Source organism: Bidens hawaiensis, unplaced genomic scaffold (genome assembly GCF_021521415.1).
Source record: "Bidens hawaiensis isolate Kalapana, Puna unplaced genomic scaffold, B.hawaiensis_p1.1 tig00001440_1, whole genome shotgun sequence".
NCBI lineage: Eukaryota > Viridiplantae > Streptophyta > Magnoliopsida > Asterales > Asteraceae > Bidens > Bidens hawaiensis.
The window spans coordinates 2,744,729-2,760,996 of NW_027491081.1; the positions used below are offsets into that span (position 1 = coordinate 2,744,729).

Here is a 16,268-nt window from a genome sequence, read left to right on the forward strand (position 1 = left end):
GAATCAATTTTATTTTTTCGTAGAAAATGATTGTATGCACACAACCAATATCAAGTCCTCGAATTATCTGTGCATACTATCTAAAGCTACACGACGTTGTTTTTGCCCTAGCTTTCAAGGCCATTGACATGCAAATCGGTGATGAATCTAGACATCAATCTTAGCGAGAATGTTTTTCTTTACCGTATTTCATACAATGTAAACGTAACAAAAATAGAAACACGATAATAAATAAATTTAAACAAAAGGGTGCAGATTTTTCTTTTTCATTTTTTTAAAGCTTAAAATCGAGTCATTACATCATCTTTTTTTTACTTTATCAAACGTTTCTCTTTCGACCGCACAAATTAAATCATTGTTCAAATCGTCATAACCCATTAGATTGCGCAAATCCGTCTTGATAAACTTCAATCTAGAAAAACATTTTTCAACGGTTGTGATTGCAACTGGTAAAACCAATGCTAGCTTCAATATTCAATAAACCAAATAAAATGTAGTGTGTTTTTCAGTTTCTACCATTACACGAGCAATGCCATACATTCTATCCAATTTTGCAAATTTATTATCTTCTTTTAAAATGTAATAAAAGGGCGTAAGATCACCCGAAATACACCCTCTTTCTTCATTACTAAAGTCATTCAGATACATCCCATAAAATGTCATTATCTTAGATATGCCAAACTTAAAAAATGAATCGTAAGGATTTAAACCAACCATATTTTCTAACAAACTAGTTGAGACCTCACTGAATCTATTTCCAAGTTTTTGAATTTGCTTATCCAAAACCGTATTAAAAACTTCAAACTCAACATGATGTCGAGTGATGGTGTTTTGTGCAACGTTGTTTGATGTCTAGTTAGTACCAATTTCCAAACAATGAGTATAACTTTTGAAAAGGGTTATTGAGTTTTAATTTGGTTGGGCTTTAAAGTACGGTTAGGCTTTAATTGAGTTGAACTTTTAAATTGGTTGGCTTTTAAACAAATAAGGATAACACTATATTTTTTCATGGGTAGTGAAATACGAAAACAGACCCCAAAAAACACTCTTTGCACTATCAACTAAAAGTTGAGGAGTAACGAAGGCTACCCCTAATAATAAACTAGGTCTGCCACTGATGCAAACACAATTATGGATACGATGATAAAAAAAGTTTCTATATGTAATATTATAATTTATTTACACCGAGCTTTAGAGGGTGCATAGACGTCGACCAAGCCATACGCCTCTATGGACGTATCTCTTCACAACATATCTCCCATCTTGTTCTCTCTTTAATGATTCCTACACCCATTGTGGACATCTGTCCCATAGACAAATCACTATCGCTCTCTTCATCACCGGTTACATTGCAAGCCATGAATACCGAGGAATGCCCTGTTAGGACGCTATGATGAATTTAACAGTAGCCAATTTAAAGGATTAAAAAAAGAAGTTGTGAAAGAGAATACCAGTGACATAATCATCCTATATTCATACTCACCTACATACGCTTAATTTCCAGGGGATTTTGGTTGTAAGTTTTGTTGTGTATCTGTCACTACTGACCATGGGTCGAATAAAAATGAAATGAAAATCAATCTTCGGTAATTAATTAATTATTATGTGACAAGGAGAAAGATAGAAACCAAAGCTGTTGCCGACCAATGTACTCAGGAGGGGATCCATCTCTCTCTCAAACAAAAGATTCCATGGTTTGTCTCTTTGTTTCATTCCAACAAAATCGTTGTCTTTGTACCATTCACTTTACAGGTCTATATTATATATAAAAAAATCACGTTTCTTGTATCCTCAATCAAATAATATCTCTCTCTCTCTCTCTCTCTCTCTCTCTCTCTCTCTCTCTCTCTGAGTATGGCTTCAACTTTAACAACCCTTCAATTTCCTTCTCCATATCTCCAATCCCACACCACCAGAAAATTTAAACTCAAATCCACTCCAATCCAAAAATTAAATGCTAGTATGCTTTACTTATATTACAATTCCATTATCTGTTTAGTTTAATTAATTTGTGGGGGTTTTATTATGTTAACTAAAATTGATTTTTTAAGTTACAATATCAATATGAATATTATTATTTGTGTAAGTAATTTGGGGGGTTTTTGGGCAGGGGTTTCACGGATTAAATGCTCGTATTCAAATGGGAGGAAGCCGGAGGAGATGACACGAGAGGAGAGGCGGCGGGCAGAGTTGTCGGCCCAAATTGCTTCGGGCAAGTTCACAGTTGAGCAGCCGAGGTACAGATTTTATTTATTGAACAATTTTGGCCTAACATAGTAACATATTTAGTGATTAGGTGAATGTTGTTTGGTTTGATTGAAGTTACAACTTTGATGTTTAATTAAAATAGATAACGGACAATTGTTATGCAAGATTTTGTGTTAAGATGTCTAGAAATTGATGTTTAATTGAGATTTTGTGTTATCTATGTTCCAGAAATTGATGAGATTTATCTTACTTGGGATGTCCCAAAATATTCTCCCTATGCTAGTATGTTTCATCAAAGTGTTTTGACTTAGTCACTTTGGATTGAAAGATGTAAGCATTTTAAAAAATATTACATAGGATTGAAACACGAGTGGACCTTAGAGGAACAAAAAAACTTTTAAGAGTTTAAGTGACTTTAGTGGAACATTTGGAAAGCTTAGTTTTGGTGGAGTTTTCTCGGAATAATTTTAATGAATAAAGTAATGATTACTAGTTGGCAAAAACTAAATCAAATCTTAATGTTTATTCTTGTTTATTTATTTTTCATGGGATAACAGTTTAGGGTCGTTGTTGGTGAGTGGTTTGGCAAAATTAGGCGTGCCTTCGGATTTTCTCGAACCGTTATCAGATTTGATAAATTTGGGAGAAAATTATCCAAAGATTCCGGAAGCAAAAGGAGCAATTAGTGCCATTCGAAGCGAGGCGTTTTTTATACCCTTGTACGAGCTTTATCTTACATATGGTGGAATTTTTAGGTTGACTTTTGGTCCCAAGGTTTGACTCTTTTCATTTTCTTGCTTATTCATCATGTAGTAAAAGATGTAGTTGCCAATTTTGACCCGTTTACTTATGGGTTGATTTCGATTATGTTTTATATCAAAAATGTCAAATTAAAAAAGTGAACCAAAAGTACAACGGGCCAAATTAAATGAGTTAGCTAAAAGTCAGATAGGGTGAACGAGGTGAAAGGGTTGAAAATCACCAAAGGTTAAATTATAAATTTATAATACAATTTTTGAACTCAGTTTATTAAATGATTCAGATTATTATTTTTAACGCATCAGTTACTTTTTTTAAAAAAGTCAACAAACATATGTTTTACCTGTGTTATGTCTTATATAAAAACATGTCATAACTAAAAAAGTTAGCTAAAAGTCAAACAGGGGAACGGGTTAAAAGTCATCCAAGGTATAAGTTATAATCCAATCTTTGAATTCGGTTTATTAAATGTATCAGATTATTGTTTTTAACCCGTCAATTATATTTAAAAAGTTAAAAAGAAAATGTGTTTTATCTGGATTATGTTTGTTACTTTTGTATCAAACATGCTAGATTAAAACGTTAGTGAAAAAGTCAAACTTGTCAAATTAAATTTTGATAGAATCTTTTAACTCGGTTAATTAAACGATTCAGATAATCATTTTTAGCGCGCCAATTATATTTAAAAAGTTAACAAAAATGTGTTTTACCTGGATTTTGTTTTACATAAAACATGTTAAATTAAAAAAGTTAACTAAAAGTTAGATGAGTCCCATGGGGGCAACCGGTTGAAAGTCAGCCAAGTTATAATTTATATTCAATCTTCTAGCTCTGTTTATAAAAGGTTCAGATTATTATTTAAACGCGCCAATTTTGTTTAAAAAGTTAGCAAAAATGTGTTTTACCTGAATTATGTTTTATATATTTTATATAAAAACATGTCAAAAACTAAAAGCCAAACAAGAATGTTTTTTACCTGCATTATTTTTACATCAAACATGTTAAATTAAGAAAAAAAAAGCTAAAAGCCAAATAGGTCAAATGGTATGAATTATAATACAATCTTCTAACCCAGTTTATTAAAAGATTTAGATTATTATTTTTAACGTACCAATAATGTTTAAAAGAAGTGCACTTGTTGATTTAATTGCATTGTATTGTATTGCAGTCTTTTTTGATAGTTTCTGATCCCAACATTGCAAAACATATATTGAGAGACAATGCAAAGGCATACTCAAAAGTAAGCACTTTTTTCTTGATTTGTTGTTTGTATGTATTTTAGCCGTTATATTCATGTTGATAAAAGATAATATAAACTGTGTTAATATTAATGTGTGTAAACTTTATATTTGATATTTAGGGTATATTAGCTGAAATTCTAGAATTTGTAATGGGCACTGGACTAATTCCAGCTGATGGGGAGGTGTGGCGAGTTAGACGACGGGTTATAGTTCCTGCGTTACATCTTAAGGTATTATCGTTTCATATATTTTTAATAGTTATTTTATATATATATATGTATGTATGTATGTATATTAAGGATTATTATATTTAATTATTGTTAATTATTAACACTTGCCACAATTTTTGTGTCTTTTTTTTTTTTTTTTCAGTTTTCACAATAAAGTAATATGTTAAATATATTACAAATAATGATATAACAATAATGCCTAGTTATTTTAACTAATTAATTTGGGGGGTTGCAAACACTTGATTAACCAGTTTGATCTCTTTGCTTTTGAACTTTTTTTATTTTTAAATTTGACTTTTACCTAGTTGACCCGTCTGCATTTATATATATGGTGATGTGGCATTTTTAACCTGTTAATTTATTATTCCTTCGAAGTAGGTTTTATTTTATCTCACACGTCACACGGCTAAATATTAAAACCTAGTTAAAAAGGGAGATGGCCAAAGTGTCAAGCGGTTCGGTGCAAACAGGTCAAAAAGCAGTCAAAATGTTCTCAAATGTTTAAAATTACTTAAAACAATTTAGTAAAGTAAAGAGGTTATTATATTAAAAATAGTATTTTTTTTATTATCTTATTTGTATAAAATTTACAAAAAGGTGAAACAGTACTGGTCAACCTTACTAGCTTAATATTATTAAGTTCGGTTTTTCGAAAACATAAAGTAATACCATCGGTTTTTATTTGTATTCGGTTATTTCGGTTCAGTTTTCTGGTTACGGATCGGTTATCTCGGTTTCATGTGTAGTATGTAGCAAGAATGATTGGGTTATTTGGAGAAGCAACCGACCGCCTGGGCAAAAAGCTAGATGCTGCTGCCTATAACGGCGAGGATGTGGAGATGGAATCACTTTTTTCACGTTTAACGTTAGATATCATTGGGAAATCAGTATTTAATTATGATTTTGATTCGTTGACAACGGATAACGGGATTGTGGAGGTATGTTAAAGTTTTACTTTAGTAAATACGCCTGATATTTCTAATTTTTAGTTTTTGCGTTTTTGCTCATATTTTGTGATGGATCATCTTAGACAGGCGGTATACACGGTGTTGCGAGAAGCTGAGGATCGAAGCGTCTCGCCTATTCCAACTTGGGAGATTCCGATATGGAAAGATATTTCTCCTAGGCAGAAGAAGGTTAACGGAGCTCTTAAACTAATCAACACAACATTGGATGATCTAATTGCAATTTGCAAGGTAAAGCTTGTAATAAGTTTTAGAGTAAATTACACAGATGGTCCCTGTGGTTTTGCCTGAACTTTGGATTTAGTCCCCAAAGTTTGAAAGTTACTAATTAACAAAAACTTTTAGACACATAATAATTTTATGGAGTTTCATTTTTTATTTTGAACTATAAAACTTAATTAGTTACTAATTAGCAAAAACATTTAGACCAAAATTCATTATTTTGGCCCAATTTTTGTTTCGATCAAACTTTTTTACCCCAAATGGCAAAGCTGAAAAGACCCAAAATCGAACGGCTTTCAAAAACTGAAAAATCGAAATTTTGGTGTTTGATTCGGTTTGTGCCCAAAACGACCCATGGACACCTCTACTTTTTATTTATAGGTGGGAAATCTGATGGGTCGGGTCGGTGGGTAAGGGGTCAAAATTGGTAATTTTTTTTGAATGGTTTGGATTGGATGGGGCTGGCCCAGCAATAGTTTCTTTTTTTATATCTCTTTAATTTCACAAAAAAGTAATATATACAATAGGGAAAATACCATAGAATAGTGACCCAATTTTTCAGGTTGACTTTAGTAATCCGAAAACTATTCATTTTGATTTTAAATAATATTTTACAAATTTAAGTCTTCATCTTAACCATATCATGCAGAGGATGGTAGACGAAGAGGACGTTGAGTTCAATGAGGAATACATGAATGAAAGTGATCCAAGTATTCTTCATTTTCTGTTGGCATCAGGAGACAATGTATGATTCTTATTTTGACACTTCTTTAAGTATTCTAAAATGGGCGGGTCGAGTATATGTAATTTTGGCAAGTGTTAAAATGGGTTATGTTAAATATGACTACAGTTTAGTAGGTTGCATGAATTAAAAGGATACTTTCAACTAGGGTTGTAAATGAGCCGAGCAGAGAGCTTGTCAAACCTCGAGTTCGTTTAACTTATGAGAGTTCAACACGTTTTGAAAGTGAAATTTGCTATCCCTAAAGGACGAAAACGGTGACAAAATGTGAACATGGAGGATGAATTATGTTATCTCCTTGGTTTAAGGATGAAATGTGAAATTTGCTATCCCTAAAGGACGAAGAGTGCAATTTGTTCTAATATAAATGATTCAAATATATATTTAACTATTAAAAAGTAATAAAATAATAGGCTGGTGAGCCTACTTGAGCTCGATGAGTGAATCTAAGGGTTGTCTATCAAACGAGCTTATTTTTATGCTAGGGCTTGGGCTCGTATAAGTTTGGCTCGATTCGAGTTTTTAGCGAGCCAATCTCAGTAGCTGACGAGCAGCTTGGCTCGTTCACACCTCTACTTTCAACCCATTTGACTAGCTTTCTTCACAGCTAATTGTTTTAAAAATTCCTTATTGACTCATTAGAAGTAAATCATATAATACGTAACTTGAATCAATCATTAAACATGTTTGTGATATGTAGGTGTCAAGCAAGCAACTGAGGGATGATCTGATGACAATGCTTATTGCAGGACATGAGACAACCGCTGCAGTTTTGACATGGACTTTTTATCTTCTTTCCAAGGTACCTCACTATTACGGTTCTAAAAATATTTTCCTTAATAAATAGTTTTTTTAATCAAGTTTATCATCAAACATTAAAGGTTAATTAGGATCATCAAACACGTGTTAATGTTAAAAATCTTGAAACAAGAATTCCTTACCTAAGCATATTAATGTTGTTATAAACGTTATAAATATGGGTACTTTGATATGTTGCAGGAACCTGAAATCATGGTAAAGCTTCAAAACGAGGTTAGTTAAAACATATGTTGGGTTACCCATTGCCTGAAAAATCTTTTTCCAAACTAATATTTTGTAATAAATAATTAAAATGATTATCTATTTTATAGTATAAAGTGATTTAAGAGGTATGTATTAAAAATGATTTAACTAATATTTAAATTTGAATTATCTTAAAAATAATCATAATTTTGCTAACTCATCCTATAGAATAATTATATGATCATTTATTTCCCAAACTAAATATGTATTGTAACAAATAAGATGAATGATCATTAATTTTATCGTATAAGATTATTTACCATAATAAAGTAATTATGATTTTGCTAAATTATCGTATCAAATAATTAAAATGATCATTTTTTCGCAGACCGATTGTATTGTGTACTATAATAAATAATTATAATGATTAATCTTATTTATCGTATAAAATGATTAAAGAGTGTGCGTTAAAAATAGTCCTTTAGCGTCTTTTGTCATTCGATTCATTTGCCACATTCATTAATAAATGGTCATTCTACATGTAATATACGAATATAGACATCTAACTAAATTTTGAAATGATACATTATTTAAAATGATATGTTTGTTAGGTTGATGCGGTTCTAGGTGATAGGTTTCCGACAATGGAAGACATGAAGAAACTTAAATATACAACTCGAGTGATTAACGAGGTAATAAATTAAATTTTTATTTATTCGGGTTTAGAACTTTAGATAATAGTATTTATTCCCTTACATGTAATTATACATAATGCAGTCTTTGAGGCTTTACCCACAACCTCCTGTATTGATACGGCGGTCTATAGAAGATGATGTTCTTGACAAGTATCCAATTAAAAGGTCAAATTATTTAAGTTTTGGGATATTATATTATTTTACGGAGTTTTATTTTAAGTCTTTTTGGAAGTGAAAATGATTTAACTTACTATACTTGTGCTACAATTGTTAAAACACTACTATGAACCACCACAATTTATGATTTTGTGATTATGTTATTTTAAAACAAGGGTGTGCATGAAACCGACCTACTAGTAACTGAGATAGCAGAACCCAACCCAAAACTGACGGGTTTAGTTTCATGTTTCTTCAAAAAACCAAATTTCCAGTTTGGTTTTGTACTTTTGCATGCCTGAAAACTGAAAAAACCGAAATTTTTGTTGAATTTATGGATTATAGCTTATATTTCTAATGTTAAGTAGTTTATAAAAATTAAGTAATGGTGGAAGCCCAAAAATTTTAGACCAAATGTGTAGGAAAGTTAACGTACAAATGAAATTAATGTGCTAACCATGAGAATCAAGTAGAGTAATTATTTAATTACGTCATAGAGTAATTATGTAATTACTCTATGATGTAATTACATAATTACTCTACTTGTATATATAATTACTCTACTTGATTCTCACGTTTAGCACGTTAAGTTCATTTGTATTTGATCCAAACCCATAATAAGTTAATTATAAATTAACATAAAATTTAGGCTCAAGTTTCAGGCCCAAATTCAATTCATTATTTTGAGCCATTTTCTTGGGCCCAAAAATTTCAAGCCACAATGGCAAAATTGAAAAAAACAAAACGAACCAAACCCATTGTGAAAGCCATAAACACTGAAACTGAACTTCGGTGTTTGGTTTAGCTTTAGCCCAAAACCTACCCAAACCAACCCATGGACACCCCTATTTTGAAATAATCGGATTGTTTATGACAAATTCAGATTATTTAAGAGATTAATACATGAAATGCCCAAATATGGCATTCTTGCAAATTAGGTTGTAAGAAGGGGTAATTGGGTATTTTAATCAGTTTATTTGCAGCTAGCATGAAACTGATTATTGAAGTTATTCATTTATTTTTAGGGGTGAAGACTTGTTTATTTCTGTTTGGAATCTTCATCGGTCTCCGACTCATTGGGTAGACGCAGATAAATTCAATCCCGAAAGATGGCCTTTAGATGGACCAAATCCCAATGAGAGCAACCAAAACTTCAGGTACTATATTTTTTCAATCGATGTTTACTTTTTGGGAATTGATAATTGGCACTGGTTCTGTAACAAAATGTGTAAGATACTAACATATTTGTGAACCAAGCGTCCCCTTATTTGATCTGAGATTCTGGATTGTGTTTTATATTTCAAATTAATGGTACCGGGCACAACTGGGAACAATTTTTTAAATAATAAGCTTTAAAACAAACATGTCGAATTGTCGAACTTTGGTTGAAATTCACCTAACGTTTTAATGCATAAAACCTACTAAACGCTTCATATCATTTGTTATATTATCACTTAAATAATATAAATTTTTTATTTGACACTTTTTTTTTTAATTGTAACGCTTCAACCTCAACCTAACTTATTTTGCTCTCTTATGTTAGATGTAATTCATATGAATTTAATGAATTAAGTATTATGTAGTCACTGCATGCCGTGAATTGTTTCAGCTACTTACCGTTTGGTGGTGGACCAAGAAAATGTGTTGGTGACATGTTTGCTTCATTTGAGGTAATCATATTACAATATTACATACAATAATAATGTTAATAAGTCATCCATGTTTCATAACTAATGCTCTAAAAGTTTTGGGTAACATATAAGTGTTCAAAAAAAAAAAAAAAAAATTGTGCGTGCAGGCAATAGTTGCAGTCGCGATGCTTGTTCGTAGGTTCAACTTTCAAATGGCATTAGGAGCACCGCCGGTAAGTCAACTTTATAAAATTCTGTTAGTTTGTATCGGTTCTAATAGTTTATGAACACCCATAATATGAATTTAAGACCTTACAAAACATGAAACTGTTCTTTTTTTCAGGTGAAAATGACAACAGGAGCAACGATTCACACAACCGAAGGTTTGAACATGACGGTAACACGAAGAATGCAACCCCCAATCGTTCCTACGCTAGAAACACAAAATCTGGGAAATGTGGAATCCTCGGTGAACATTCCGGAAGCCAATCCCATAGTTACTTAAAAAATCGATGTTCCTACATTTCATTATTTTCATCCACACAATATGATACAATATAGGAGGAACTACAAAAATAACAATTCTAGTTTCATAGCGCCAAGAGAATGAAGCGCGCTGAGTATATATTGCAGTAGAATCGTTTAATGTGGTGGACCTGTGTTATATAGTTTACTTATGTAATATGATATCCATAATTCTATCTTTTGTTTTGTTGACACTTACGTGTGTTGTGTGCATGCTCATTGATGGTGTTATTAAATTGATAGTACTGTAAACAGAAAATAAAACATCAACCACATTAACACCTACAAAGAAAATACTTGATGAACACTTAACCCTTAGTAAAAACAGTCAGTTAATTTTTCTTTTCTAAAACTCTTGCTGAAGATCTATATATCAAAACAATATCAAAATGTTATGTAAGAATAACTATATTATTATATTTATTAATATGGTTGTAATTATCATTTATATAATAACATAGAACATATTAATTATATCTTATTATATATTAGTTATTATCATTTATATAATAACATATCAAAATAATAATTATACCTTATTATATATTAGTTTGATAATTGTTGATTGACCATATTAACCTTAATTAACTAATAAAGAGTTTTTCCTTTGGTGTATAGAAATTAAAAAAAAAAAACAAATATTTTAACATTTTAACCTAATCAAACACAAAAATCGTGTTCCTCTCTCTCCCTCATGGTTTTTTCTCAAGAACCCATGAACCCTATCCTCAACTATAGATTCTAAATGGGAACTCGACCAAGCCACAACCATCTCGTCTACATCATTCTTTGTTGGGGTTACTACTCTCTCTGCTCTAACAAGTTCATAATTTCAATATTATATTCATGTTTTCTATTAAGTTAATGAAAAACTGATCAACATGTGGTATCACAGATCGATGTTAATTAATTATTCATGTTTTTCCTAAATCTGGAACTAAAATCGGAAGACGTGAACTTTGATTAAAATCCTAGATTTCTCGGTTTATGTTTTCGTGTTTTATGAAGAAAATAGTGTATGAAACTGTTTAAAATAGCTAAAAGATATATTTAATAAACTCTAATATTTTTGAAATACGTTATGTAACATTCGTCATTTTCGGTATAACTTATATTTATATTTGTATCAAAAAACTGACCCGTTTTGATCTTTCAGATCCGTTGTTATTAATGAAATATTGGGTTTACTTATATTTGTTTGTTTACACCTTGTTTGACCAACTTAAACCATCCAAATGCATAAAACTTTATAAAAACAACACCATGACCAACCCTTCACTCTTTCCCTAAATAAACAAGGCCAATGCATCCCATTTGGGTTTGCTCTTTCACTTCAAACTCTCCCCAATCTAGATCTAAGTATTTTGTCCAAACTCTTGATAGTTTGACTTCTCAAGGTCAAACTAGTGCTAATCTTTTCTTCTGACTAATTCTTGTTAATTAAAGCTTGTTATTATAACTTGTTTCATATTGTTTAGTCCTTACTTTTAGTTTCCAAATCATTTTTAATAGTTCAATGGTATTGGGAATGTGGTCACCATTCTCGGTTTCATCCCGAGTCAATAGCCGAACCAAAACCGAACTTTTGTTTTAATACCTTATTGTTAATATATTGTATGTAATACTTGAGTATTATTATTTTTAAGTTTATTTTAATGAGTTCTATGATATTGGGTATGTGGAAACCATCCTTGGTTTTATTCCGAGTCAAGGACCGAACCGAAACCGAGCTCTTGTTTAAACACTTTATTTTAACATGTTGTAAGTAAACTTGAGTATTATCATTTCTAAATTATTTTAATAAAGTTCTATGGCATTGGATATGTGACAACCATCATCGAATTTATTCTGAGTCAAGGACCGAACCATGACCGAACTAAACCGAGTTCACTCGCTTAAGATACACAATTGTGTTTTGGGCCACCGAATTTCATTTTCTTCAAAAACTATACTATAAACTAGTTTTAACTTGTTTTCTCAAAATACATGGTGTGTCGGATCCAACTAGATTTCATAACAAGCTTGGACCAACAAAGCCAAACACCCGCTTAACGGACGTTAAGGTTTTTCTTAATAGAACTACACACTTGGTTAAGCTTCTTTTGATTTCATTGAGTTATCTCACAACATTTAATACTTTGGAATATCGGCTTCGAGCTTGACCAATTATCAAGACTCGAACCGACAAATCCGAACACTCGTAAAATATCGTTTTGGTATCTACTTAACTTTGAAATATTGTAATTATACCCAAATATTTACTTAACAAAGGTTAAGTAAAAACTAATGAATATAATACCAAGACCCGACTTCGAGTAAACTTACTTTTCAAAAATTCATTACTTTAATGCCTTATGTATTTACATTTGAGCCTTCAAACTTTAATTATTTATGTTATTTGTCAAGTTATTTTACTTTAAAGCTTTCAAAACCATCTACTAACTCAAGACCCTTTTTAATCTAGGTCTTGCCCGTTGAATTTACCCTTCCCCCGTATTATCGCAAACTATCCTTCAAGTTACTTATTTCACGTGAGTACATTTCAAGCCCCGTTTTCTTTTATACTTTGGGGGTAACATGCATACTTATCCAAAACAAGAATGATTTATAATACTCTATCTTCAAACCACAAATTCTAGAGTGTATGATACTTAGAATACTTGCTCTATTGTGTGTTATATCTTTCATATGCTTTACGTGCACGAGTAATTGTTTTTATGCAAGTTGTGGAGTCTCAATAAGTATGATCATACGCACCCCTAACTCCTTAGCCTTGTGCAAGTAAGCATAGGGAATCATTATTCAAGTATGTCGGTTTCTACCTATTAGAACATTTAGATATGTTTTATATGTCGCAATTGATGCTTTTATTTATAGTCTCATATTCGTTTGTGGATTTTGTGTAAGGCCCCTACCCCGGTGCCCTATTTAAGCGTTGGATTTACTCATAAACACAGTTCTAAATATCAGAGTTAACTAAAACTTTCACGGAATAAATAAAACTTCAATATTCATTACAAAACATTCGAACTTGTCTCTAAAACACAACTTAAAACATGTCTTTTAGTTCAAACATTAACAATTGAGTCTTCAGATGCCAGCTTCTTTACTCATCTGCCATGTGTCCCCCTTCAAGCCAACTGTCTCATCCTACTCACCTGCGTGCATACTAAAAGTCAGCTACGCTGAGTGAGCTCTAGATAATCAGGAAACATACTATACATTCACATATTTATATATACGTATCCGTAGATACATATTACATACTTAGCATGTTATATTTCTTTCATTCGTACATACATACTTTCTTTCTGTTTTTCATTCTTTCATACATTCATAATACATACGTAACTATCTTTACCATCTCAGATATTTTTAGGGTCTAGTCCATTCCTTCTCTATCTCAGATATTATTAGGGTCTGGTCCATTCATTCTCTATCTAAGATATTCTTAGGGTTTGGTCCCTTCCTTCTCCATCTCAGATATTATTAGGGTCTGGTCCCTTCCTTCTTTATATACTCAATCATTCCTACGCTTCTTCATACATACATTCTATTATATACGTTCATATATATTCTTACTCATTCATGATGATTCATGCATCTTATATAAGAAACACCTTTCCTGGCAATACGTACAATATCCGAAGATCGTTCACGTACCGACAAGCATACTTTCATAATATTCATACATACTATCACATCAATCATCATAGCATACACTTACCATTTAAGGTATGTGTATTAACATTCACATTGAGTATGCACACAACCCCAAAAACATAACATGAAAATGGGGCTAGAAACTCATCTTAACTCGGTTACGTTCACCGTTAATGGTTATTCCTTTCTTTAGCTGTGCGCGACTAACTGTATAGCAATTACATGAATCAATTAACTATCACTACCCATATTGCGTTTCTAGTTTATTTATAACCCTAAACGAACGGGGGTTCGAGGGCAACGCCCCTGGAAGCGGAGTTCTAAGGGCGGCAGCCCCTAGCAGGGTCCAAGGGGCAGAGCCCCTGGCTGCGGTCGAGCTGTCTTAACACATTTTTTCATTAGAATTCTAATTTATTATTTTATTTGCTAATTCATAAAGTTCGAGGGCTTCTTTGTAATTAATCCATTTTAATATGATTCCAGGGACCTTTCTGTCATTCTTTCAAAGTTTAATTCGTTATTATGCTCTTTAACGAATAGGGCTCAAAACGAATGGACTCTCTTAACGAATTAGTCTTTATAACGAACTGGCCTTAACGAATGATCATAACGAACTGCTGTTAATTCGTTATTTCTTCTTAACGAATGCGCATAATGAATTACTGTTAATTCGTTATTCTTCCATAATGAATTGCATAACGAATTGATGTTAATTCGTTATTCTTCCATAACGAATGGGCATAACGAATTACATAACAAATTGCTGTTAATTCGTTATTCTTCCTCTAACGCATTAGGGTTAGGTCAGAGAATGTCAGGAATATTCTCTGACATTTTAATCCTCGTACGCCGCCTTTCCGGCGCCGCTGTGTCCGAAAAATGGGTGGTGGCCGGAAAAACGTATTTGTAGACCGTTTTCACTGTTTTTCGTCCCGTTCGATCCAGATCTGAGCTAGGGTGACCCCTAAGCACATCTTTTGATCGGTTTATACCCGATTCCCTCCTGATCTCGTGACTCTAACGGTTGAGGGTGTCGGCTCGTCATTTTGCGACTAGTTCTAGCGGGTTTGGATCCATAAGATTTCATAACATCATTACCTCAGGTTGATGATCGGTTTTCCTTCTTGGTATCGGTTAGAGAAAGAGAGAAAGAGAGAGAGAGAGATAGAGAGAGAGAGAGAGAGAGAGAGCTTAGGTGTGTGTTTTTGATGGTGTATGGAATGAGTGACATTAATGGATTATGGATTAATTAAGGTTTATATATCATGGGTCATGGGCTTAAGCCCATGGTCTTTTCTTGCTTCCTTTTTAATCCAAGTCCGTTACCCATATCTATTTAACCCAACACTAGCCCGACTCATAATAACTATTATTTATCTCATTAACCGAAACGAGAAAACGAGATGTTACAAGTCTTCCCTCCATAAAGAGGTTTCGTCCGCGAAACCTAACTATTACTGAAACAAATCTGGATAAAACTTGCGCATCTCTTCTTTGACTTCCCAAGTGGCATCCGATCCTTTGTGATGCTTCCATATCACTTTTACCAAAGGGATAACTTTATGACGAAGCTGCTTCTCCGACTATCTCTATCGGCTGCTCGACATAGTTTAACTGTTCATCAACCTCAATGTCTACTAATGGTACATGCGACGTGTCATTAGCCAGACATTTTCTTTGATGGGAAACATGAAAGGTCGAGTGAATTCCCTCTAGCTCTTCAGGTAAGTCTAGCTTGTAATTTACCTCACCCACACACAATCTTAAACGGTCCAACGTACCTTGGACTTAGCTTCCCTCTTTTCCTGAAACGAATAATTCCGTTCTAGGGTTAGATCTTGAGCATCACATTGTTACCAACGGTAAACTCGATCGGTCGTCCCCGCTTATCAGCATATGACTTCTGTCGGTCTTGAGCAGCTTTCATTCTTGCTTTGATTTGATCAAACTTTGAAGAGGTTTCTTGCATAACTTCCAGGCTTCCAATCTCTTTCTGTCCAATCTCTCCCCAACATATAGGGGTTCTACAACGTCTACCGTATAGCATCTCAAACGATGGCATACCAATACTCGAATGGTAGTTGTTGTTGTAAGAGAATTCTACAAGATGCAGATGATCATCCCAACTTCCTCCAAAGTCTAAAACACAAGCACGTAGCATATCCTCAAGGGTTTGGATAGTCCTTTCAGACTGCCCATCTGTTTGAGAATGATACGCCGTACTGATGT

The 16,268-nt window shown here is 32.8% G+C and overlaps 1 protein-coding gene across 1 annotated transcript; it reads left to right on the top strand.

Moving 5' to 3' along the window:
• The first annotated feature begins 1,792 nt into the window (after positions 1 to 1,792).
• Positions 1,793 to 10,570, top strand: LOC143576356 (protein LUTEIN DEFICIENT 5, chloroplastic-like). Its single transcript, XM_077060462.1, has 16 exons — positions 1,793 to 1,960; positions 2,111 to 2,237; positions 2,766 to 2,982; positions 4,136 to 4,207; positions 4,328 to 4,438; positions 5,185 to 5,376; positions 5,473 to 5,634; positions 6,275 to 6,370; positions 7,068 to 7,169; positions 7,367 to 7,399; positions 7,981 to 8,061; positions 8,147 to 8,229; positions 9,246 to 9,377; positions 9,830 to 9,890; positions 10,019 to 10,084; positions 10,195 to 10,570. The coding sequence occupies exons 1-16, from the start codon at positions 1,855 to 1,857 to the stop codon at positions 10,354 to 10,356; spliced, it is 1,803 nt and encodes a 600-aa protein (XP_076916577.1). The 5' UTR covers positions 1,793 to 1,854; the 3' UTR covers positions 10,357 to 10,570.
• The last annotated feature ends 5,698 nt before the right edge of the window (positions 10,571 to 16,268 follow it).